Consider the following 26,668-nt stretch of genomic DNA (forward strand, 5'->3'; position numbering starts at 1 on the left):
TCCCCTGCAAGGCAGATCTTAACCACTGGACCACCAAGGAAGCCCGTCCACTCTGTTTTAATTCCTATGGCCTTATAGTTATTTGCTATCTGGAAAGACAAGTGCCAGCCCCATGTTCTTTTTCACTTATGTCTTTCCAGTAGACAGGACATTCTCATGGTTCAAAAACACAAAGATATGAGCATTTCAGTTTAATCCAGAGCCCCCTGAAGCAGCTGTGCTGTTTCTGGTCTCCCTTTTCCCAAGGCACGTGCCAGTAAGGCACTGGGAGGCACCCACATGGGTGTGGGCTCCTTTAATCCTCACACACCCCGTGACTCGTGTCCCCTTAGTTCATAGGCAGGGAAAGCAAGGCCCAGAGAGGCAGTTACCAACACCTGATATCATCACCCTTGACTATCTGGGGCCACGTAATGAGTCATTCCTGCAGAGAGGCACTTGCACACTTGGAAGCCCCTCGATGCCCATCCGGAAGGTGTGGTGGGGTGTGCCGAGCATAGCAGTCAGAAAACATGGGCTGCTTGCTGATTGGCATCTGAAACTTAACAATAAGAGGCCAAAAGCTACAGAATAGTATACAGTTGGTACTGTCATCCTCACTCCTTTGGATTTCTCCGTGTACACCTGTATGTACATCTTTGCAGAGAAGAGGACTGGAGGGGTTCTTACACTCCTGAGAGCACTTATCACTGAGGCAGGGCCTGGGATGGGGGGAAGGCAGGGGCAGAGGTGTGAAGTGTATTTAAATATTGCTCTTGTGGTTGTTAAAGGTATAGTTTCCATAGCCCCTCAACCCTAAGCCTCCTAGACTCTCCACAGAGAGACCGGGGGCCTGTCCATCTTTCGTGCCTCATTCCACTCCGTGTATTACTTGTCTGCATCTGTCTCCTGCCAGGGGTGGTTTTTTTTTTCCATTTACTTTTTGTTTGTTTGGCTTCCTTGGGTCTTAGTTGCAGCATGCGGGATCTTTTGTTGCAGCACTTGGACTCTCTGGTTGTGGCACAGGGCCTTCGTTGCTCTGCAGCATGTAGGATCTTAGTTCCTGGACCCAGGGATTGAACACACATCCCCTGCCTCACAAGGCCAGTTCTTAACCACTGGACCACCAGGGAAGTCCCTCCTGTGAGAAGCATTTTGAGGGTCACAACCATATGGGTCTTACTTGCATCCCTAGCACCTGGCTGAGGTCTCACTCTTGTCAAGGGCCCCTGATGCTTTTCTTCAGTGACGGTACGGCCTAGTTCTAGATGGCATTGCAGTCTGCCACCCCGCCTCCCCCAACTCCATCCTCTCCCCAGGAGGCACTGATCTGCGTCTTGTCCCTCTAAGTTAGCTTTGCCCATTCTAGAATTTCACAGACCTGGAATCATACAGTGGAGTACCCTCTTTAGTGCACTCACATCATAAGCTCATCGTTCCATGCATTCTCACTACCTGAATTTACCTAGATCAAGGACTAAACCAGCACTCCAGAAACCCCTGCTCACTTACGATCCCCACTCCTAGCCCCAAAGGCAGCCATTCTGGCTTCTGTCATCGCTGATTACTCTTGCTTGTTTTTGAGATTTATTTAAGGGACCTTACTAGGAGCTCTTGCATCTGGCCTGTGGGATTCCTCCGTACCGTCCTGGTAACAACTGGTTCGTTCTCATTGCCATGGAGTATTCTTTAATAGGATACACCACAGAGTATTCTTCTATGCTGTTGTTGGGGGCCTTTGGTATTCCAGTTTGGGGCTGTAGAGCAAGGATCTAGAGTCAGGGTGACCCAGCTCTGCGTGGTGAGTTAGAGCTGCCATGAACATTCTTGTGTGCTCAAAGCTGAGTTTAAGACTGGCAGCTCAGGAGCTTTTGGCCCCAGAGCAAGCATGGTTTTTTGTTGTTTTAGTTCCTTCCCAAGGGTCATACATGACATAGGTAAGTGAAACCAGGATTAGAACTTGCTTTTATAAATGGGTCTTAACATAAGAGGTGGAGTGAGTCTCTCTCACTCTGTTTTGCGGGGAACAGAATCTTAGGAGTGCAGATTAAATGCTGCTTTCTTTCATGGTGTGGGTCACTCTCTGTATTTTGTGCCCCTTTGATTCAGGGAAAGGCCTGGCATTTTCATATTCCTCCCCCACTGAATCATCTAATTTTTCTGTTTGTATCTAACTCTCTTTTATTTCCTCTTCCAGGCTGAAGCGTCTTCCACTAAGGAGGCAGTAATTGAATTCTGCCCCTGCCTGTCCCAATACCAGACCTCCTCCAGGATGGAAGTTCATTGATCACTCAGTTAATACATTGTATAGATTGTATTTATATGTAAATTCATGCTGTGAAATAATTTTTTTTTAAAACCTTGACATTTGAAAGCCTGCCTTGGAAGTTTGCTGAAATTGATTTCTATTTTTAACTTCTGTTAGTGTCAGAGAAAGAAATTCAGACTGTACAGTTTAATTAAAATGGCATTTTTGTATTTTCTTCTTGATTTTTCATTCCCTGAAACTTTTAAAAAAGAAATGAGAAGTGAAGGCTTTTCTCTGGTTTCGTGGTAAAGAAAGCTAGGTTCAGATAAGGAGAGTCTGACTTACTTAAGGAATCGTATGGGAGCAGGGTGGTCGCTCTCCCATTCTTGTTGTTTTCCTGGGGGGTGTGGTTCCTTCCCTCCTGTGGTTGGTGCTGGGAGCCAGGAGTCCAGTGGGTGGCACAGCCCCAGGATCCGGGCAGGCGGCCTCAGCCTCTTCAGGAAGAAGACACCAAAGTATCTGAGGAAGGCACTGGGACCAAGGATGGAAGAGTGTGTGCCCACATCTGGGATCACACGGGCTCCAGGTGTTTCACTATAGCCCTGGGTCCCTGCTCTGAGGCCGTCTCATGTGCTCTGATAAGACTTTGGGAAAAGGAGAGTGCAGGGGACTTCCCCGGAGAAGGCGATGGCAGCCCACTCCAGTACTCTTGCCTGGAGAATCCCATGGACAGAGGAGCCTCGTGGGCTGCAGTCCATGGGCTCGCTAAAAGTCGGACACAACAGAGCAACTTCACTTTCACTTTTCACTTTCATGCATTGGAGAAGGAAATGGCAACCCACTCCAGTGTTCTTGCCTGGAGAATCCCAGGGACGGCAGAGCCTGGTGGGCTGCCGTCTATGGGGTCCAACAGAGTTGGACACGACTGAAGCGACTTGGCAGCAGCAGGGGACTTCCCTGGCCATCCAGTGGTTAAGACTTAGCCTTCCATTGCAAGGGGGTTGTGGGTTCGATTCCTGGGCAGCGAGCCAAAAATCCCACATACCTCATGACCAGAAAACATTAAAAACAAAAAGCAGTATTGTAACAAATTCAATAAAGACTTTAAAATAATGGTCCATGTTAAAAACAAACAAACAAACAAAAAACTTAGAACAGAGAAGGAGGTACTTCCCTCCTGGGCCAGTGGTTGAGAATCTGCCTTCCAGTGCAGGGGACGTGGGTTTGATCCCTGGTCGGGGAACTAAGATCCCACATACTATGGGGCAACTAAGACCTGATGCAGCCAAAACGAGCAAAGTAAATATTTTTTAAAAAAGGAAAAAGTAGAGTGAAGAGGTTTTTTTTTTTTTCCATTATCAAAGTAACATCACAGAACAACATCATAGAACAATGAGAACAATTGTGAAAAATGAAAGAAGAAAGGCACTTCTTCTACACCCCAGAGATGACAGCCCTTGCTCTGTTGTTCTAATTTCACACTAGCACTGAGTCTGCTCCAGAACGAGTGGTGACATTTTGTTCTTTGGTTTTCCACTAGCATTATGACAGATACTTCCTTCATGCCCTTATATATTGTGTGCACCCACCCCTACCAGCTGCGTCTTAATTAATCCAGGGTACATTCTATACCTTATGGGTCATGTCTCTGTTGTGGAACGTGAAGTGGGTTGTCCGGGAGCCCCTACAAACAGTTTCACACATTTGGCCTCATTCCTCTTGCACCCAGAAACTCGAAGCCCATGTTCCTGGGAGTAACCCATGCTGCGGGCTGAGAGGAGGCAGTGAGATGGCCGGGCTCAGGGAGGGCGCGTGGGTCCCAAGGTGGGGGCGGGGGCGCGTGGCGCCACCGTTCGTGGCCAGGCCGGGCTCCGAGATGGCCTCCCAGTCCTCGGGTACCCCCAGCTCCTCAAAAAAATCCAGCGAGGATGGGAAAGAGACGCCCCAGAAAAGTAACTTGCCGCTCTCCTTGCTCCACATCCGCGACGTTACGCATCGCCGGCCCAGCAATCTGCCCTGGGTAGACGTGGTCAGGGCCTGTGGCCGCTTCCGGCTATCGCTCTTGCAGGCGCGGCGCAGCCGGGTGCTGCCCTCGCTGAACCCCCTGGCCATAGGCGATGAATCGCCACCGCCCGATACTCTTTGGATGCCCTGGATGACCCAGAAGGCGTTATGGGGTGACCAGGAGCCCCTCTCCAAGGTAAGAGCCGCCCCCAAGGGGGAGGGGCTGTGGCTTGCTCCCAATAGTGGGCGAGAGCTCAAGAGCAGGAAGGGGGCCTAGAGGACCAAGCGCCTGCAGTGGGGCAGCTGGAGGAGAGGCGGGGCACCTCAGGAAATCATCCTGGGAAAGAGGACCTGACTCAACCCAGACCCTGTGGGACTCTGTCTGAGCCCCTCCAATGTCCCCATGGTGACACTCCCAGGTGCATGGCCTCGGAGGATTGAAAGAGCCCTGTCACCCATGAAACAGCACTAGAAGCAACAGCAAATAACAGTAAAATACAGGAATAAAACCCCAACAACACTACTGTGTATTCTAAGTGATAGCTGAGAGAGTGCATTGCTAGAAAAGAAGGCTGTTGGCTGGAAAGAGGAAATAATCTGTGAACAGAACAGGGAGAATTCTTGGGGATGAAAAAGAGGATTTTCAAAGCCAAAATCCTCCACGGAGATTTTAAAAATCAGATCAGAGCACTGAAACAGAAAATTAGAAAACAAGCACATGGGATTCCCTGAGAAAAAGTATAAAGGAACAATAAGTACGAGAGAAAAGTAAGGAGGAATGCAGGGGGGATGCAGAAAAGTCAATACATTGGGTTGGCCAGAAAGTTAGTTTGGATTTTTCCATAAGAAGCTACAGAAAAAGCTGAACGAACTTTCTGGTCAACCCTACATATATAAGAGGTGTTGGGGGTGGGGTGGGGTGGGGTTCAGGTGGGTGAAATAGAGAAGGAAACAAGGATATGTCTTTGGGCTGAAGAAAGAATGGAGTGCTCATGTGGCAAGACATGGTCAAGTTCAATGCAAGACTGGAGGGACACATAATCTACAGGTGGCCAGTGCCTGAACTGCATGAAGGAGCAAGGCTGTCCCCAGACAGATGGAAAAGCCTGGGATCAAATTGAGATGGAGGTTTCTGCAATGGTCAGAGGACCTCGGAGTCAAGTCCACAATTGGATCTGTTGAATGGCTGACTGCCTTCGTCAGCACCCCCTGCAGGGGTACATTGGGATCTCCATGGGAAAGTCTGCTTGAAGAAAAAAAGTACAGGGTGTACCAGTGCTTTGTTTAACTTATTTGTGATAGTTATTCTGATTTTTAAGTAAAATTAGAGAAGGTCATAGGAATTGTGTTTTATTTTTGTTGTCCATAGAATATCCCCAAGATCAAATTCAATAGATATAAAAAGTGTTTTGATTTTTTTTTCAATTAACAATCTCTGTAGCACCCCTGCCTCCCCAACTACCCCCTTTCCCTCTACAGAGACAACAAATGTTTCTAGTTCCTTCTATATCCTTAAAGAGGTATTTTATGTACATACCCACAAGTGTATTCTGATCCTTCTCTTTTTTGTTTTAACATAAATGGAAGGGTACCTTAGACCTCTTCTGCAATTGGTTTAACAATTTTTCTTTCCATATTAATAAACAGCTTCCTTGTCTTTTTTTTTTTTAACCTTTTGTATTGGGGTATAGCAGATTAGAGAGTTGAACTATAGAGAAAGCTGAGCGCCAAAGAATTGATGCTTTTGAACTGTGGTGTTGGAGAAGACTCTTGAGAGTCCCTTGGACTGCAAGGAGATCCAACCAGTCCATCCTAAAGGAAGGACTGATGTTGGAAGGACTGATGTTGAAGCTGAAACTCCAATACTTTGGCCACCTGATGCGAAGAACTGATTCATTTGAAAAGACCCTGATGCTGGGAAAGAATGAGGGCGGGAAGAGAAGGGGATGACAGAGGATGAGATGGTTGGATGGCATCACCGACTTGATGGACAGGAATTTGAGTAAACTCTGGGAGTTGGTGATGGACAGGGAGGCCTGGGTTCACAAAGAGTCGGGCACGACTGAGTGACTGAACTGAATTGATAGCTGATTAACAATGTTGTTATAGATTCAGGTGAATAGTGAAGGACTCAGCCATACATATACATGTATCCCCTTGTTCTTTTTTTTGGAGAGTATTCTATTGACTGGTTGCCCCCTGATGGATTTAACTAGTCTTGGGTGCCTGCATATTCAGGTGGCTTAAATTTTTTTTTGGCTGCAGGATTTTATGATCCATTAAGTTAACAGAAGTTGAGAAGTTATATAAAGCTCTGGGAGGAAACTTTGTGACCTAGGTATTAATATTCTCTGCCTGGCCAAACTGCTGTCTTTGATAAAGCCAACAAAAAGACTTTTTTTTTTTTTAGAGTTGCAAAAACTCAGAAAGGATGCGTCTCTTTGAAGAAATAGTTACTCAAGGGAGTACTCTGGCAAACATCAACAAAAAAGTCCTAATTAAGAACTGGAGTAAGAGAAAGCAGTTCAGGAAAAATAGATGGAGCAGTGACTGAAAACAGAACACGTTGGAGGTGTTTATACAGCAAGGTTAAAGTGGTTGTGTAGCTCAGTGAAAATGTCACAAATCATCTTTTGAAATGAAGGTGCAGGATACAAGAATGTTTCAGACGATTTCATCCCACTCTCCAGAGATGGTTTGCTAGAGAACATTCTCAGTGCTAATGCTTCACTCTGGCCTTTAAATAATGCACACTCACACAGATGTGTCACAAATTTTAAAAATAATTGACTCTAAACCTCTCCTTGGCTCATTTAAGATGAAGCTGGAAGATCTGACCATCATCTTCCAAGCCATTTTGGCTCGAGCTCATTTCTCTGTTCTCCTCTTCCCTCTGATTTGCTGACCTTCAAGCCAGTGCGGTGGCCTCGCCCATCTCCCACCCTGATTCCTTAGAGCAGGAGCCCATCACACACTCCTGGGCTGAGGTCTTTGCTCCTGGATTCCCAATGCCCTGCAGAACTGTGACCAAGTCCCGGCCAGAGAGGCAGGCAGGAAAACTTGGATGTAGACTGTATTTGTGGGATGCTATATATAGCCTCTTAATGAAGGTGAAAGAAAAGAGTGAAAAAGCTGGCCTAAAACTCAACTTGTCGCGACCCTGAAAACTGTAGCCGGCCAGGCTCCTCCGTCCATGGGATTCTCCAGGCGAGAATACTGGAGTGGGTTGCCGTTTCCGTCTCCATCCCCATAAACCCCAAAAGAACTCTGCCCAGAAAGGTCCAGAAGGGGGTAGATGTTTTCCCACGCCAAAGTTCTGTTTTTGTTATGAGAAAAAGAGAGTTTTGTCTAGAGGCGGAGGCAGCTGCAGAGAAAGGACTGGGGGTGGCGGGGTGGGTACTGCATTAAAGCGCGGGCTTTGGCTGCGGAGCGTTGGGAAAAGCACAGATCGTGTCCTCTCCGGACCGCACTCTGCCACGGCTGCGGGCTCCCTGGGCTCCAGGCCCCGCCCCCTGACCCGCCCCGCGCCTGCCGGCCCTGCTTCATGTCCGCAGCCTGGCTCAGTTTGCCTGGGCCCCCTGGCGGCCCAGCCCCGACCTGGAGCCTCTTAGCTAGTCTCCTGGAGGCCCAGTTTCTGTCCCACTTCGCCCAGCTACCTAGAGGGGAAAGGCCCTCTCATTCCTCACAGCCCCACACCAGCGTGTTTTCCACAACCCCGAAACCGCTCCGCTACCCTGCATGCCCGCCTCCCCTCATCCCTGAACCTCGGGCTGAATTTGCCTCACCCCAACCTGGTCCTCCCCATCCATAGTTCCTGTATTTGTGCGGGCACTGCCTGGCAGCTGAGCCTCGAATCCCTCCTCCCGGGTCCCCCAAACTCAACACTGTCAACTTAGAAAAAAAAAATGCACAACGTAAGAGTTACCAGTTCAGTTTTATTCCTGGAGCTTACCGAGGACTATAGCATGGGAGATGACCTCTCAGAAAGCGCTGAAGGACTGCTCCAAAGAGGTAAGGGAGAAGCCAGGATATATGTGAACTTTTTGCTGGGAAAAACATAGAGGCAATCATACAAAGATGAGCGTGCACATGCACACACACACACACACACACACACACTCTTCCTTTCTTAATATAGATCTGAGTTTCTGACCTATATCATTTTTCTTGTCTTAAAAGAACGTTTAACCTTTCTTGCAAGGTAGATCTACTGATAACAATTTTCCTCGATTTTTGTTTGGGAAGTCTTTATTTCTCCTTCATTTTTGAAGGGTAATTTTGTAGGATAGAAATTTCTAGGTTGGTGAGTTTTTTCTCTCACTGCTTGGAATATTTCAGCCTCTTGTTACTTGCATGGTTTCTGAGGAGAACCTGGATGTCAGGCTTATCTTTGCTCCTCAGTAGGTAAAGTGTCTTTCTCTTCTCACTTCTTTCAGGTTTTTTAAAAAATATTTATTTTTATTTATTTATTTTGCTGGGTCTTAGTTGTGGCATATGGGATCTTTAATCTTCACTGTGGCATGTGGAATTTTTAGTTGAGACATGAAAAAGAGAAAGTGTTAGTTGCTCAGTCCTATCCAACCCTTTACAACCCCATGGCTTCCCTGGAATTCTCCAGGCAAGAATATTGGGGTGGGTAGACATTCCCTTCTCCAGGAGTTGAAGCATGAAAACTCTTAGCTGTGGCATGTGCGATCTAGTTCCCCGACCACGGATCACGCCTGGGCTCCCTGAACTGGGAGCATGGAGTCTTAGACACTGGACCATCAGAGAAGTCCCTCTTTCAGGGTTTTTTATCTTTGATATTCTGTAGCTTTAAATTGTAGGAGTAGATTTTTATTTTATTGTTTTGTATTTATCCGGTTTGGTGTTCTTGAGCTTCCTGGATCTATGATTTAGTGTTTGAAATTAGTTTGGGGGAAATTCTAAATCATTATTTTTTCAAATATTTTCCTGTTTCTTTCTCTCTTCTTCTGGTATTGTTATGTATGTTATACCTCCTGTAGTTAGTTGTTTCACAGTTCTTGGATGGTCTGTTCTGGTTTTTTTCCCAGTCTTTTTCCTGTTTGCTTTTCAGTTTTGAAGGTTTCTATTGAGATATTCTCAAGCTCAGAGATTCTTTCCTCAGCCAAGTGTAGTCTAGTAATAAGCCTATCAAAGATATTCATCATTTCTCTTATGGTGTTTTTGATCTGTAGCATTTCTTTTTGGTTCTTTCTTAGAATTTTCATCTCTCTGCTAACATTACCCATGTGTTTTTGCATAACTGTCTACTTTATTCATTAAGCCCTTAGCATATCATCAGAGTTGTTTTAAATTCCTGGTCTGATAATTCCAACATCTCTGCCACATCTGAGTCTGGTACTGATGTTATGTTTGTGCTCTCTCTTGAAACTGTTTTCTGCCTCTTAGTGTTTCTTGTAATTTTTTCTTGATAGCCAGACATGATTTACTAGGTAAAATGAACTGCAATCAACCATCCTTTAGTAATGTGATTGTTAGGTGTGGGGTGCAGAGGAGCATTCTATAGCCCTGTGATCAGGTTTCTGTCTTTTAGTGAACCTGTGCCTCTAGACTGTTAACTTCACATGTGCTTTTTAGTCTGAAACCCCCACCCTTCACTTTTACATGCTATAGGATGGCTAGAGCTTGCTAGGGTTGGGTACTTCTCTTTCCCCTGCTCAGCTGATTTCTGATAAAATCTGAGCAGGTTAGACTGGTTAGTTTCTCCTGAGGGCAGAATTTAAGAAGAACAGGATGCTGTGGCATATTCAAAATGGTTCCTTTTCCCTGCTGGAAGCACAAGGGGATTTTCCTCCTGTTTTCACTGTGAGGATTAGGACTGCTCCTGGAGGTAACACTCACAAAATTGTGGAGTTTTTTGTAGATCCATAACTGGATTCCCCTTTGGAGTTTTAACTCTTAGAGTTATTCACACCCGAGCCTCCAGCAATTGGTCAATTACAGTTCAGGTCTCCCTATCCTGGCAATGGTTCCCACGGAAGTTGCTGCTCCTGGATTTCTGCTCTGGGAACTTGGAATTCTTTGTATTTGCCTGCCTTTCTTTCCGATTTGGGGGACAGCCATTTGGCTTGTGACCTCACTTCTTTTGTGGACCTAAGAGATTTTTCAGTTCAGTTCTTTCCTTGTTGTGAGGATGGAGTGGGGACTTCCAAGCTTTTCACGTACCAGATCAGAAGAAAGAAGTCCTTCATTTCCTTTTTATTGCATAGTAATATGCTGTTGTATGGATATACCTCATTTTATTTACTCATTCATCAGTGGATGGACATTTGAATTGTTTCCAGTTTTTCTTTTCAATTGTTAAAAAATAGAAGTGTAGTTGACTTAAATGTTGTGTTAGTTTCTAATGTAGAACAAAGTGATTCAAAATGCATATATTCAGGATATGTGTATTCTGTATGTATATGTTCTTTTTCAAATTCTTTTTCACCATAGTTTATTACAAGATATTGAATATAGTTCCCTGTGTTATTGTAATAGGTCCTTGCTGTTTATTTTGTATGTAATAGTATGTATCTGCTAATCCCAAACTCCTCATTTATCCTTATCCTCCCTTTCATCTTTGATAACTGTAAGTTTGTTTTCTCTGTCTGTGAGTCTGTTTCTGTTTCATAAATAAGTTCATTTGTATCATTTTTTCAAGATTTCACGTATAAGTGATATCATATATTTGTCCTTCTCTGACTTACTTCACTCAGTCTGATGATATCTAGGTTCATCCATGTTGCTGCAAATGGCATTAAATCATTCATTTTTATGGCTGAGTAATATTCCACTGTATATTTGTACCATGTCTTCTTTTTCCATTCATCTGTCGATGAACACTTAAGTTGCTTTCATGCCTTAGTTATTGTAAATAATGCTGCTATGAACATTGGGGTGCATGTATCTTTTCAAGAGAGAGTATTCCTCTTTTTTTAATATGTGCTCAGGAATGGGATTGCTGGGTCATATGGCAACTCTATTTTTAGATTGTTTTTTTTTTTTTAAACCGCCATACCATTTTCCATAGTGGCTGTACCAACTTACATTCTTACCAACAGTGGAGGAGGGTTCCCTTTTCTCCACATCCTCTCCAGCATTTATTATTTGTAGACTTTTTGATGGTGACCATTCTGACTGGTATGAGGTGATACCTTGTTCTAGTTTAGGTTTGCATTTCTCTAATAATTAGTCCATCCTAAAGGAAATCAGTCCTGAATATTCATTAGAAGGACTGATGCTGAAGCTGAAACTCCAATACTTTGGCCACCTGATGCAAAGAACTGACTCATTTGAAAAGACCCCAGTGCTAGGAAAGATTGAAGGCAGGAGGAGACGGGGATGACAGAGGATAAGATGGTTGGATGGCATCACCAACTCAACGGACATGAGTTTGAGTGAACTCCAGGTGTTGGTGATGGACAGCCTGGTGTGCTGCAGTCCATGGGGTCACAAAGAGTTGGACACGACTGAGAGAGTGAACTGAACTGAATAACTAGTGATGTTGAGCATCTTTTCACGTGCCTATTGGCCACCCACATGTCTTCTTTGGAAAAATATCTATTTAGAGCTTCTGCCCATTTTTTTAATTTGCTTGTTTGTTTTGAGTTGTATAAATTGTTTGTATACTTTGGAAATTAAGTCCTTGTCAATTGCATCATTTTAAAATATTTTATCCTATTCCATAGGTTATCTTTTCATTTTTTAATGGTTTTCTTGGCTGTGCAAAAGTTTATAAGCTTGATTTGGTCCTATTTGTTTATTTTTGCTTTTTCTTTTTCCTTGGGAGATTGATCTAAGAAAAACATTGATATGATTTATGTAAGAGAATGTTTTGCCCATTTTCTTCTAGGAGTTTTATGGTATCATGTCTTATATTGAAGTCTTCAAACCATTTTGAGTTTGTTTTTGTGTACGGTGTGAACAGTGGTCTAATTTCATTGAGTTACATGCAACTGTCCAGCTTTCCCAACACTACTTGCTGAAGACAATGTTTTTTCCCCATCGTATATTCTTGCTGTCTTTGTTGAAGATTAGTTGACCATGGGTGTGTGGTCACCCATGTGTGACCATCATGACTAATATGGCTATGAAGGCCCATGTTAAAGTTTGGACATATGGTTTCATTTTTCTTAGGTGCAAGTCCAGGAGTAAAGTTACTGCATCGTAAGTTAACACATATGTTAAAATTTTTGAGGAATTGCTGAACTATTTTCCAAAGTGGCTGCACGATTTTACATCACACTAGCCATATATGAGAGTTCTGATTTCTCCACATTCTTATCAATTCTTGTTATCTGATTTTTTTTTTATTATAGACATTGTTCTAGGTATGAAGTGGCATCTCAATATGTTTCTTTTTATTTTTTTGATGTTTGTGGCAGATGCATATAATGGGTTGCTTTTAGTAGACTGATCTATATAGCAGCCTTGTAATCTTCATTTATTTATTTTTGGCTGTGCTGGGTCTTCATTGCTGTGCATGGGCTGCTCTCTAGTTGTGGTGTGCAGGCTTTTCATCGTGGTGGCGTCTCTTAGTGCAGAGCAGGGGCTCTAGGGCCCGAGGGCTCCAGTAGTTGCAGCTCACATGCTTAGTAGCTGCAGCTTGCAGGCTCTGCAGTGCAGGCTGACAGGTGTGGAGCAGCAGCTTAGTTGCCCCTCAGCACGGGGAATCTTCCCACACTGGAAATTGAACTTGTGTCCCCTGCATTGGCAGGTGAATTCTTTATCACTGGACCACCAGAAAGTCCTCAATATGTTTCTTTGGTTGTTTGGTTTGCTCTGTTTTTTATATTTAGGTACTGCAATTGAATGTACCTAACCCAGTTTTATCGAGGTATCATTGATATACAGCACTGCATAAGCTTAAGGTATACAGCATAATGTTTTGACTTACATACATCATGAAATGATTACCATAACAAGTTTAGTGAACATCCATCATCTCATATAGATACAACATTAAAGAAATAGATTAAAAATATTTTCCTTGTGATGAGAACGCTTAGGATTTACTCTTTTAGCTCAATATGGTTTTTATTTACATTTCCCTACTGGCTTATGATGTTGAGCATATTTCCATGTGTGTGTAGATAATTTACATACCTATTTTGGAGAAATGCCTATTCAAATATTTTGCCCATTTTTAATTTGTATCGTTTGTCTCCTTCTTGCTGAGTTTTAAGAGTGCTTTATGTATTCCATATACACATCCTTAATCTGATACATGACTTGCAAACATTTTCTTCCATTGTGTGAGTTGTTTTTTTACTTTCCTTTTAAACATTTTTTCTTTTTATTGTTTTCTATTTTCTTGATGGTGTCATTTCAGGCACAAAAATTTTAGTTTCAATAATGTCCAGTTTATCATTGTCATCGCTTTCATTGTCATATCTAAGAGGTCACTGCAAATCCACAAAGATTTACACCCATGTTTTCTTGTAAGAGTTTTGTAATTTTCGCACTCACATTGAGGTCTTGATCCATTTTGAGTTAATTTTTGTATATGGTATGAGGTAAGTGTCCAACTTCATTCTTTTGCATGTGAATATTCACTTGTTCCAGCACAATTTGTTGAAAAGGTTTTTTCTTTCCCCTTTTATTTATCTTGACACCCTTGCTGAAAATCAAGTGACCAAAACTATACGTGCTTATTTCTGGATTCTCAGCTCTAGTACCTCCGTCCGTATGTCTGTCTTTATGCCAGTACCACACTGTCGTGATTACTGTCTCTTTGTATGTTTTGAACATTGTTTTGAAATTGGAAATTGAGAGTCCCCTACATTTGTTCTTTTTCAAGATTGTTCTGGCTCTTCTGCTTCCCTTGAGTTTCCTTATAAATTGTAGGATCAGCTTGTCAATTTCAGAAAAGAAGTCTGCCAGAAGGATGGTGTTGAATAAATGACAAATAAATAAATATAAACACTCTGGAGAGTATTTTCGTAAGAATAGTAAGTCTGCTAATCCACGAACATGGGATGCTTTTCCATTTATTTAAGTCTTAAAATTTCTCTTAGCAATGTTTTGTAATTTTCAGTGTATAATTTTTACACTTTTTTGATTAAATTTATTCCTATTTTGATGCTTTTGTAAATGCAGTTTTTTCTTAACTTTTTTCTATATTGTTCATTGCAAGTGTATAAGAATGCTATTGATTTAAAAAATATATTAAAAAAATAAATAAAAGCCACAAGAGAATTCTAATTAAAAAAATATATTAATCTGGTATTCTGCAACCTTCTGAACTCACTCAGTCTATCCTTTTTTCAGATCCCATTTAAAATTATGAGGGGACACGAGCACATTGTGAGTTCCTGTAACTTCTGTGTGGATGACACCAAGGTCCTCAGTGGCTCCTATGACTGCACCGTGAAGCTGTGGGTAGGTGGCCCTGCATCAGGTGGAGCCAAAACATCCCGTAAGCTTATGTCACCTCTTATGGGATTTCCCTAGTACTGAGTTCCCAGACATTCAAGGATCCCAAAGATTGGAGAAGCCTTTCTGAACAAAGTGCAAGAAGCAGCAGCAAAGTGAGGGCTCACTCTAGTGTTAAGTCACTGGAGAGAGATGAAGTTAGTGTGGCTGCTGTCAGCCTGTTGACTTGGAAACAGTGGGAGCAGGGGTGGAGACCGTTGGACCAGGAGCTCGCCAGCTTTTGCTGGAGGATGTGCCTGAGGGTCTCTGAGCTGTGTCATCTCTCTGGGTCTCCTCACTTGGAATATTCAGTTCCATCCACAGAGATGGTATGTCCAGGCCTGGGCGATCACAAGAGGACAGAAAAGTGGGCAAACCTGGGACCTGTCCGTGAAGAGTGATTGGGAGAGGCAGGCCAGAGAATAGGTCAGTGCTGTAAGATGCAGGGGGCAGGGGCCCAGGAACAGGGGTGTGATGGTCAGATGAGGCTATAGAGAGGTGGCCGCTGTGAACTCTTTCAAAGCCTTCAGGGCAGAGCCAGCAGACCCTGGCGGGCCTGCTTGGGTGTTCTGCTGGTCATTCAGGAGAAGAGGAGGAAGTGTCAGGACTGGGAGATGGCAATGACCATCGGGGGCCATTCCGCAGACGACTGTGTGGTGAGGCTGGCCCCCTGGGGAGGACAGTCAGTTCGGAGTTTTGCTATCTCCTCTGGCTTCAGGAGCAGGAGGGGGACAGGATGGAGTGAGTTAAGGCTAATTCCTGGGTTCCAGTTTGGGCAACTAGGTAGAGGATAGCTCTCACCTTCCAGATACCCTTAGAGGGACATCTTCTGGGTCTTGGTGGGTTCCAAGCCAGGAAGACTAGCCAGGAGGGTTTGGGAGCTCTCCAGATAGTTCAAGCCCCACATTAGGGACATACTAGATATTTGACCCTGGGTGGTTACATGACCTCCTGGGCCTCCCTGAATTTCCCTAGGCCCCTCAGGATCAGCTGAGAGCTGGGGCTACTCCAGGGCCTGCCTGGCCCATTCCAGGTCCCTACAGACATCCACTCCTTTCTCTTCTGTGGCCCTTATCCACCACCCCCTCCACCCAGCCCCATGATCTTCTTGCTGGGAACGCCACTGGTTCCTCTGGAAACCCCAGGCCCTTTCTTAGTCCTCTAGGATGACCGAGAAGGCCCAGAAGCAAGGGGGCTTCTGCTGGTTGTCATCACCTGTGGGGAGGGAGGTTGGTGACTTTCTAAGTGTGCATTCTGCTTTACCATCTTCAGATTGTCTCATGTTCTTCTCACCTTTTGAGTCAGTGGAAAGACTCACAGGGGTTTCTGTCTATTTTGGCCAAAGGGTTTCTCTCTCTCTAAGGGTAAGTCTGCCTGTTTTTTCTGGTTGTCCCAGTATTAGGGACCATCCATCAAGATATCCCTGACTCCCCACAGCAGCCTCACTGCCCTTGCTTCCTGCCTACTCCATGCTCCTTCCAGGATGCAGTCACCGCAGCCTGTCCAAACTCCCTCCATCCCTGACCTGCTCACAGCCCTACCACTCTGTTCCACCTTCTCCAGTTGCTCCCTCTCCACCCTCTGCCCTCCTTCATACATTCATGCCTAGTTGCAAAATCACCCAGTTCTCTGGTCTCCCTGCCTTAGCTGCCCCTCCAACGGGTCCTCTTTGCTCCTCCTGGCTCTCTTTTCTCTATCTTTGTTTCTGCTCCTGGCTCCTCCTGTGGCTCTCCCTGCCCCAGTTACAGTTCTTGGGCGAGCCCTCCCTCAGGGGGTGACAAGTCATTACCATGTGCATCACCTTCTCCATTGAGGTATCTTTGGAAAAAGTCTCCTTGCCTCTCTCTTTTCTCCCCCACTCTCATCACTGTTTTCCCCCTCAAACCCACCACAAGCCCAAATATCTAGCTTAGCCTTTATTTATTTATTTGGCTGCACCGGGTTTTAGTTGCAGCATGTGGGATCTAGTTCCCTGACCAGTGATCAAACCTGGGCCCGATGCATTGGGGGTGCGGAGTTTTAACCATTGATCCACCAGGGAAGTCCCCTGGCTTAAGCTTTAAAAAGGCTCCCTTTCTCCTAACTGAAGATCATTATGAATAATTTAGAAAATCCATCAATGTATGAAGAAGTGGGGGAAAAAATTATCCTTATCTTACACCCAGTCGTCCTCTAGTATGGTACATCTCTTTTCAGTCATTATAGAAAAAACTGCTTTGCTAGTCTTTCTCATATTATGAAGGTAAGATGGCTTTATCAAAAAACATAAGAACATAAGAAACACAAAAGAACAAAAAACATTAAGAACACAAAGGAAAAAAATCATTCTGTGAATCGTGGGTAAACTGCCGTGAAAAGGTTGGAGTGTAGTTTCTTTTTCCTGTTTGAACATGTGTACACATATTTATGAAATTGAGACCACACAGTAAAACTGTTTATATAGCGACAGTAAATATGGGCTACAAATACCGTCTCACCGCCTTTATTAGAACCACTTTCTCACCATTCATTCAAAGTCCAACCAACCAATCTTAAATTATCTGAATCCACAGAGTTCCTGGTCCCAAACGTCAAGTGAAGGGGTAACTGTCTCCATTTGTTTTCCCATACCCCTAGCCGATGGCCCAGTTATTTCAAGAAACATTCAGTACAAAACATAGACATTTCCACTGTCTGGCAACATCTGGCTCTATTGCCATGTAGCTCTCCTGCCAAGCAATTCATGGCAGTGCTCATTTTCCAAGAGGGTCATCAGTCCGTGATTGCTATTTTCCCTCTTGGCCATATGGTGGCACTATCGAGCACTGAACCTGTGCAGCCCCTTAGACCTCACATTCTGTTCTAGTGCTGCCATTAGCTGGCCCAGGGCTAAAGCCAGAGACTGCAATAGGCCTCATTCTCAGGACCCACAGTGATCATTTTTTTTTTTAGTTCCCAGACACATTTTTTTTTGGCAACCCCATGGACTCTACAGTCTATGGAATTCTCCAGGCCAGAATACTGGAGTGGGTAGCCTTTCCCTTCTCCAGGGATCTTCCCAACCCAGGGATCAAACCCAGGTCTCCCTCATTGCAGGCAGATTCTTTACCAGCTGAGCCACATGGGAAGCCCTCAGACACATACTTTTTTTTAGAGTAACACACCCTCCAGGGAGGCTGGATCATCGGCCATCTGCTGCTGCTGCTAAGTCGCTCCAGTCGTGTCTGACTCTGTGCGACCCCATAGACGGCAGCTCACCAGGCTCCCCCGTCCCTGGGATTCTCCAGGCAAGAACACTGGAGTGGGTTGCCATTTCCTTCTCCAGGATCATCGGCCATCAGAGGCAGTCATTTCTTCCCAAGTCATGAGGCTCATGAGCTGAGCCTCCAGCCTGGATATCTCCTGCCTCCATGAGTTCCTCTTTGGTATCTCTTCCTGCCAGGGGGCTTTGATTAAGGACCTGGCTGTTTAGAGTCTCATGGAGCAGGGGTTGAGGGACTGGATCTGTGCAGAAAAGAGTTTGCACAGGTGGCCTGAAGCTGCTGTCCCTGCAAAGACCCGCTGGCAAGGCTGGCCTTGGCTGGCATCTGGGAACTTCACTGGCAAACACTGTCCTACAGTCATGTGAATCTTTCCCTAGGTGATCCAGGGGGCTCTCTGTGTCCAGACTGTGCAGTCCACGTGGGTGATGCTTGTGTGACCAGACCCCAGTAAAAATCTGGGTCCCGAGGCTCAGGTGCACCTCCCTAGAAGACAGCACCTGACGTGTTGTTATGACTGGTTGCTGGAGGAATTAAGCTCATCCCATGCTACTCACAGGGAGAGACTGTCTTTTTCAAAATTTATTTATTTTTAATTGAAGGATAAATTGCTTTACAATATTGCATTGGCCATTCATCAACATGAATCAGCCATAGGTATACATATGTCTCCTCCCTCTTGAACCTCCCTCCCACCTCCCACCCCTCTAGGTTGTTACAGAGCTTCTGTTTGAGTTCCCTGAGTCACACAGCTAATTCCCATTGGCTATCTATTTTACATATCTTAGTGTATATGTTTCCATGCTACTAGGGAGAGACTCTTGGAAGCAGTGCCTGGTTTTCTCTGGACCTCACCCCATGTGCCCTTCCCTTTGCTGATTTTGCTTTGTGTGCTTTGGCTGCTGTAAATCTTAGCTGTGAGCATGCCTGTATTCTGAGTCCTATGAATCCTGGAGAATCATCAGTCTTGAGGGTGGTCCTGGGGACCCCTGACACAGAGCCCTCTGCCTCCCAGCAGGCTTATGGTCTTAATTGAATTGGTCTCTGCATATCAGGGAGAATTGTCCCGGCCTGGTCTGGTCAGGCCAAAAGCTCTCCCAACCAGGCACCATGATTTCACATAACAATGCAGGGTCTTTCTAGAAATTCATTGTCTTGCTAATAGCATTTGTTTCAAGGGGACTTTCCACCTCGGCTTATCTTGAAAAGTTGTGGACACATCTTTTTTTTTTTCCAAAGATTTTTTGATGTGGACCGTTTTTACAGTCTTTATTGAGTTTGTTACACTGTTGTTTTTGTTTTGGTTTTTTGGCCACGATGCCTGTGGGATCGTAGCTCCCTGACCAGGGATTGAACCTGCACCCCACGAACTGGAAGGTGAAATCTTAACCACTGGCGCGCCAGGGAAGTCTCCGCATTTATTGAAAGCATTTTTATTTCTGTCACTCAAGCACCTTTCACGTTGGTGCCCTCATTGTTCCTATCATATTACCAGTTATTATTACTACTTTGTCCTCATCATATTCTCTAGTTATCTCCCTTCAGTGTGATAACAGTTGCCTGGGTCCCTCTGTTGGCTGTCTTAGAGTTTAACTGCCCCCTTTAGGTGGACACAGACTGCTGCCGGTGAGTTTGCTGTCTGTCCTCTAAAACACACGACGAACCCTTTTCCATTAAACTTTTCATGTGGAGTATAGTCAATTAACAATGTTGTGATAGTTTCAGATGGACAGCAAAAGGACTCAGCCATCCATATACATGTATGCATTCTCCCCCGAACTCCCCTCCCATCCAGGCTGCCACATAACACTGAGCAGAGTTCCCTGTGCTATACAATAGGACCTTGTTAGTTATCCATCTTAAATATAGCAGTGTGTGCACGTTGATCCCAAACTCCTTAACTATCTCTTCCCCCGACTCTTCCCCCCTGGCAACCGTAAGTTCATTGATGAACCTTTTTTGTACACAAGTCTTTGACCACAATTTAGATTATTTACTTAGGGAAGACTGTCCCCACGGGGGCCACCCTGCCCCCGCCCCAAAATAGAATTGCTGGTTCAAACTGTGGGAATTTTTAGAAAGTTCTTGAAAGATCTTGCTAGATTCTGTGAAGCCTCTTTGGCCAGGAGAGAACAAGAATATTACCTGTTTGCAGCTTTGCCTTCAGAGTGGCCCGTTTCCATGGGCCACTTCCATGGACGGGGAGTTTCCTGGGGATGCCGTGGATGGTGATGGTGGCCTTCTTGCCCTGGGAGTGGTGGGGAAGTCTTTTCACCCTTCTGAGCTGGGGGAAGCGTCATAGGACCATGGGTACTCAACCAAGCTCAGGGTTGATGCTGAACTCAGCTCATTGCTTCGGTTGACACTTTAGTGACCTCTGACCCTCTCCCGCTCTCTCCTGCTGATCCGAGGATGCTATGGATGGATCCATTGTTCGGGATTTTGAGCCGGTGCCCGAAGGCCCTGTTTTAGAATGCAGCATCACAGCTGACAGCAGAAGGTGACTTGCCCTCATTTGACTCTGGTCAGGAAGGTGAGCAGGAAGGGCAAGCCCGCACACAGCATGCCAGGGACCCTTCACTGTCTTTTCAGCAAACACCTGACCTTACACTCCCGTATGCTGGTCTCATGGTTTCCATCTTTTGCTGTGAGAACCAAGTAGATGTGGTGACTGAAAATTTTAAATGCCAAAGAGACGAAATGTACTGTGACTGAAGCCACTCTGAATGTTCTCCGTGGAGTTTCTTTCCCGCGGTCACACCTGTGGACCAGCTGCAAGGTTCGCTAGTGATTCAGTGCAGGCCCTCATGTCACAGGGGGAAACCAGGGCCCAGGAAGAAAGCCTGAGCCGTCACCTGGGGAGAGTCGGTTTGGGAGGCCGCCCTGGGGTGCATTTGCATTCACGCTTCACACAGATGTGAGATGAGCCTTTAAAAGGGGATTTGCTTTAAAATGGATTTGCTTTTACCCTGAGCAGCAGCTACAAAATTAATCTACTAGTGAAAACACATGGGGGAATGTAAGCTTCATGTACATGCTCATTCGCTCAGGCATGTCTGACTCTTTGCGACCCCATGGACTGTAGCCTGCCAGGCTCCTCTTTTTCCAGGCAAGAATATTGGAGTGGGTTGTCACTTCCTACTCCAGGGTAAGCTTCATGGGAATTTATCTCATATAGAGGACACGTTGTCACTGAAACATGCGATATAAGAAGACAAGGGTACACTTACATTACTGGGTTGGCCAAAAAATTCATTAGGGCTTTTCCATAACATGGGAAAATCTGTATAAACTCTTTAGCCAGCCTAATAGTGTAAATGTACAAGAAAGCATTCAGAATAAAATGAGCTATGACAGTCTTATCCTGTAAAAAAAAAAAAAAGATGTGGAATCAGTACAAGAAGTGATTGATCCTTGTGAGTTGTAGCTATCCTTCTAAAAGAAGTCAATTACAGAACAGAAGAAATGATACCTTTAATGCCCCAGATAGAAAAGGACATATTTGGGTGGCCGATTAAAGGATTAAGGAAGAGAATGGTGTCATGGTGCCTTCTGTGTTAGGATCTTTCTGTTTTCACTGAGAACCCCCAGTTCTCCAGGAGCCTCATGAAGTATCTTTAGAAAGATTCAAGTATTTTTTGCAGTCTTGGTCCTAAACTGTAGAAACTGTCTGTTAAATATTTGATCTTTCTTAGAAACCACAGGCGTAATAGTCTGGGTCGTTAAGACTCTTGTCATTTTCTTTCCAGAATCGTTGCAGCATCTTATGACAAAACAGTGAGGGCTTGGGACGTTGAAACAGGCAAGCTGCTGGTATGTATGCTCTGCCCTGGTGGAGATGTCACAGCACAGGGTCTTCTGTGTTTTTTTTTTTTTTAATGTTTTAATTGGAGTATAATTGCTTTACAATATTGTGTTAGTTTCTGCTGTTCAATGATGTGAATCAGCTCTATGTAAACATATATCCCCTCCCTCTTGAGCCTTCCTCCCACTGCCCCTGCCCATCACATCACACTCCTTTAGGTCATCACAGAGCATCGAGCTGAGATCTCTGTGCCATGCAGCAGTTTCCTGCCAGCTTTTGTTTTACACATGGTAGTATATCCCATGGACAGAGGAGCCTGGTAGGCTGCAGTCCATGGGGTCGAGAAGAGTCAGACACGGGACACAACTAAGCGACTTCACCTTCACTTTTCACTTTCATGCATTGGAGAAGGAAATGGCAACCCACTCTAGTGTTCTTGCCTGGAGAATCCCAGGGACAGGGGAGCTTGGTGGGCTGCCGTCTGTGGGGTCGCACAGAGTCGGACACGACTGAAGCGACTTAGCAGCAGCAGCAGCAGCAGTATATATATATATATATATGTGTGTGTTAATGCTGTTCTCTCAGTTCATCTCACCCCCTCCTTCCCTGCCTACAACACAGGTTCTTTGCTGGGCCTTAGGTGGCCTTGAGCTGGTCATGGATTGGGAAGAGTAGCCAATCTTCTGGGAAAGGAAAATTTTCTTAGGGACCCAACGTGATGGATGGTGGGCTTCAGGGAAGGGAAGCTATCTGAAGCGGGCAGAGGAGGGCTCTGTTTCAGGGATGGGGAGGATGCGTATAAGGGAAGAAGTAGAGGTGGGGGCAGAGGGTAGGGAGGGTAGCATTACAAACTGAGAGAACTGTGTGGGAAAAGAGACCCTCCCCTGTGGGATGTTGGCTTTTGACAGGGGCAGGAAGTAGAGCTGAGGCCACAGGGTAAAGGCCATGTGGCCAAAGGACAAGGCAACTGGTTCCCAGTCTGTTCTCCATCTGAGAAGGGGCCACCATCCATCCATCCATCCATCCATTGGGCCCGGGATCCCTCTGTCTCCTGCCTAATGTCCGGGCAGCCCTGAGCCTGCTCAGGCGCTCTGCAGGGTTTCCTGCCCCATCCCTGCTGCCCTCCCTGCCCACCCCACCCCAGGCAGCTTCTCGTCACCTCTCTTCTCCCTTTTTCCCTTTCTCCTCTGTTCTCTCCTTAAAAAACAACAACAACAAACTTTCTTTTTAGTGCAAAGATTAATTTATTTTCATTGTGAAACATTTTTAGAAAGAGAAGCCCAGTGTAAAAAAAATAGTGTAACAGTTAGCATCTTGGTGTCTCTTTTCCTGTACACACCTTACATATGAACACGGGCAAGCGTGACAACATGACATGTTCTGCTGACAACAGTGTCATTATATACGATCACTGATTACTCCTGACTTTTAGCATTTTCCCAAATGCTTATTTCATCTCACATAAACGTCCTGCTCTTGTCTCTAGCCTCTTTGTCGTTCTCTTCTTGTTAAAAAACTCTCCCCAGGATGTTTTTATTTATTTTTACAAAATATTTGTTTATTTATTTGGCTGCCCCAGGTCTTAGTTGAAGCATGTGGAATCTTTAGTTGTGGCATGCGGGCTCTAGTTCCCTGACCAGGGGTCAAACCCAGGCTGCCTGCATGGAGAGTGAGAAGTCTTAGCCACTGGACCACCTGAGAAGTCCCTTCGGTAAACTTGTTTTAGTACTTTTATTACTTTTGTTGCACAGGATGTCCATGCCACTTGCCATCTATAGGGCTGAGTTAGTGATCCGCTGCTGCTTGACAAACTATTCCAGAACTTATTTTCAAACAAACAACAAGCATTTATGGCCACGCAGAGTTTCTTTTTTCTAAAATAATTAACGTATTTTGGCTGCACTGGGTCTTCCTTGCTGCACATGAGCTTTCTCTAGTTGCTCTCTGATTGTGGTTCTCATGGTGGTGGCTTCTCTTGTCGCAGAGCGCAGGCTCAGTAGTTGCGGTGCATGGGCTTAGTTGCCCCTCAGCGTGGGGGTCTTCCCAATCCAGGGATTGAACCTGTGTTCCCTGCGCTAGCAGGCAGACTCTCAACCACTGGACCGCCACGGAAGTCCTTGCAGAGTTTCGTGACAGAACTTTTGGAGCAGGTTAGCCAGTGGTTCTGGCTTAGGTTTCTTGTGAGGTCATGGTTAGGATGTCATCTGGGGCTGCAGTCTTCTGAAGGCTCACTGAGGGTCTCCTTCCAAGTTGGCTGTTGGCAGGAGCCCTCGGTTCCTTTGCACCCAAGTCTCTCCATAGGGTTGCTTGAGTGTCCTCAGGACATGGCGGTTTACTCCCTCAGAGCAAGCGACTCAAGAGATGGCAGGAGGAAACCCTGGTTTTCTTCTTCTTCTTTTTTTTTTTAATTTTTGTGGTTATAGCTGGTTTGCAGTGTTTCAGGCATATGGCAAAGTGATTCAGGTATGTATTTGTGTGCATGTGTGTGTATATATGTGTACATTATAAACGTGTATATTTATGAATATAAACACATATATTCTTTTTCAGATTCTTTTGCATTATAGGATATTATCCCACCCCCACTTTCCCCTTTGGTAAACATAAACTTGTTTTCTATGTCTGCCAGTCTATTTCTGTTTTGTAAATAAGTTCTTTTGTATCATTTTGTTAAGATTCCACAATAAATGATATCATATGATATTTGTCTTTGTCTGACTTATTTCACTTAGTATGATATTAATAATCTCTAGGTCCATCCAGGTTGCTGCAAATGGCAATAATTCATTCTTTTTTATGGCTGAGTAGTATTCCATTTTATGTACATACCATATCTTTTTTTTAATCTCTTCATCTACCAGTGAGCCTTCAGTTGTGTTCATGTCATGGCTATTGTAGATAGTTCTGCTGTGATCATTGGGGTGCATGGATCTTTTTGTTGTTTGTTTGTTTCGCTGTGTCGGGTCTTAGTTGCAGCATGCAGAGCCTGTTGTGTCACGCAGGATCTTTCGTTGTGGTACACAGGCTCCAGAACGTGTGGGCTTGGTAACTGTGGTGTGCAGCCTTGGTTGCTCTGTGGCATGCGGGGTCTTAGTTCCTCGACCAGGGATCAAACCCACATCCCTTGCATTGGAAGGTGGATTCTTAACCACTGGACCACCAGGGGAGTCCCACATACATCTTTTTGGATTAGAATTTTCATCTTTTGCAGATGTATACCCAGGAGTGGGATTGCTGGATTATAGGGTAGCTGTGCTGCTACTGCTGCTGCTGCTAAGTCGCTTCAGTCGTGTCCGACTCTGTGCGACCCCGTGGACTGCAGCCTACCAGGCTCCTCCATCCATGGGCTTTTCCAGGCAAGAGTACTGGAGTGGGGTGCCATCACCTCCTCCAAGGGTAGCTCTAGTTTTAGTTTTTTAAGGAACCTCCATACTGTTCTCTGTAGTGGCTGCACCAAATTATATTCCCACCCACAATGTAGGAGGGGTCCCTTTTCTCCATACCCTCTCTAGCATTTATTATTCGTAGACTTTTTGATGATGACCATTCTGACTAGTGTGAGGTGATAGCTCTTTGTAGTTTTGATTTGCATTTCTCTAGTGATTAGTGATGTTGAACATTTTTGCATGTGCCTGTTGGCCATCTGTATGTTTTCTTTGGATAAAGCCCTGGTTTCTGTTGTGACCTAGTATCACAACAGTGATACTAGTATTACAACATATCACTTTTGCTATGTTGTATCCAAAGAAGTAACTCACTGGGTTGAGCCCACACCCTTGGGGTAATTAGACTCCACCCTGAGACTTCCCTGGTGGCTCAGACGTTAAAGAATCTGCCTACATTCCTGCAGTTCCAGATTTGATCCCTGGAATGGGAAGATTCCTCTGCATAAGGTAATGGCCACCCACTCTACGGTTCTTGCCTGGAGAATTCAATGGACAGAGTTGCCGGCTGGGCTGCAGTCCATGGGGTCGCAAAAATTCAGACATGACTGAGTGACTTTCACTTTTGTGAAGAGAGGACTGTCAAAGAATTGGGGAGCATATTTAAAAAGCTTCACAACAGTAATACCATAATTTATGACATACAGAGAGATTTTCCTTTCCTAGAATGAGTAGCTCTCTGTCCTGAGGGGCTGGGACTGTAGAGTCTTGTCCTCCAGGCAGACTTGTTTACCAAACTGAACAAGAGCCAAGTTGGCCATTACTAGAACCTTGCTGCCAGTTCTGCTCGGTGCCCCCTATCCTTGTTCGTCTCTCCTGGACACACATTAATTACATGTATTAATTAAAAATTAATTCATGAAAACTAAACATTCAGTTCCTTGTTTGCACTAGTCTATTACAAGAACTCAGTGGCCACATGTGGCCAGTGGCTGGCGTATTGAACAGTGCCTAGATAGAATATTTCAGAAAGTCCTGCTGGAACACTGGGCTAGAGAGAAACCTTTTGATTGTTGCCCTATTTCAGTGGAAGCTCAGTCATGAAACCTTCATAGTCTCCGCTAAGTGTTCCCCTGATGGTAAATACGTGGTCTTGGGCTTGGATGTGGATCATGGAATCTTTATAATAGATGCGAAAGACTCCACCACCGTGTCCCGTATCAAAGGTGAGTTTGTGTGGGCTCCCTGCTCTGTTCTGTCTATTATGATAACAGCCACTTGTCGCTTGAATGACAGTGACTTTATTGTTTTACTTGATAAATCAGCAGTGCTGTGAACCATGTCATTAAAGATGGGACATTGATGGATAAAAGTGAAGTGAAAGTCGCTCAGTCACGTCCGACTCTTTGTGACCCAGGCCAGAATACTGGAGTGGGTAGAACCCAAGTTCTCCAGGCCAGAATAGTGGTGTGGGTAGCCTTTCCCTTCTCCAGGGGATCTTCCCAACCCCCAGGGATTGAACCCAGGTCTCCCGCATTGCAGGTGGATTCTTTACCAACTAAGCTATCAGGAAAGCCCTGATGGATAAAAA

The 26,668-nt window shown here is 45.0% G+C and overlaps 2 protein-coding genes across 2 annotated transcripts in view; both read left to right on the top strand.

Moving 5' to 3' along the window:
• Window positions 1-2,460, top strand: part of GPATCH1 (G-patch domain containing 1) — a 55,375-nt gene extending 52,915 nt beyond the window's left edge. Inside the window, exon 20 of the mRNA XM_061387898.1 lies at window positions 2,177-2,460. Within this exon, the coding sequence (XP_061243882.1) occupies window positions 2,177-2,207 (31 nt within the window). The 3' untranslated portion in view covers window positions 2,208-2,460. The remainder of the gene's footprint in view (window positions 1-2,176) is intronic.
• A 1,409-nt stretch (window positions 2,461-3,869) lies between these two features.
• The window catches only part of WDR88 (WD repeat domain 88), a 47,775-nt gene continuing 24,976 nt past the window's right edge, over window positions 3,870-26,668 (top strand). The window contains exons 1-5 of the mRNA XM_061387899.1: window positions 3,870-4,427; window positions 14,507-14,617; window positions 20,301-20,389; window positions 21,639-21,702; window positions 26,165-26,303. Of these exons, the coding sequence (XP_061243883.1) occupies window positions 3,870-4,427; window positions 14,507-14,617; window positions 20,301-20,389; window positions 21,639-21,702; window positions 26,165-26,303 (961 nt within the window). The remainder of the gene's footprint in view (window positions 4,428-14,506; window positions 14,618-20,300; window positions 20,390-21,638; window positions 21,703-26,164; window positions 26,304-26,668) is intronic.

Source organism: Bos javanicus, chromosome 18 (genome assembly GCF_032452875.1).
Source record: "Bos javanicus breed banteng chromosome 18, ARS-OSU_banteng_1.0, whole genome shotgun sequence".
In the NCBI taxonomy this organism is placed as follows: domain Eukaryota; kingdom Metazoa; phylum Chordata; class Mammalia; order Artiodactyla; family Bovidae; genus Bos; species Bos javanicus.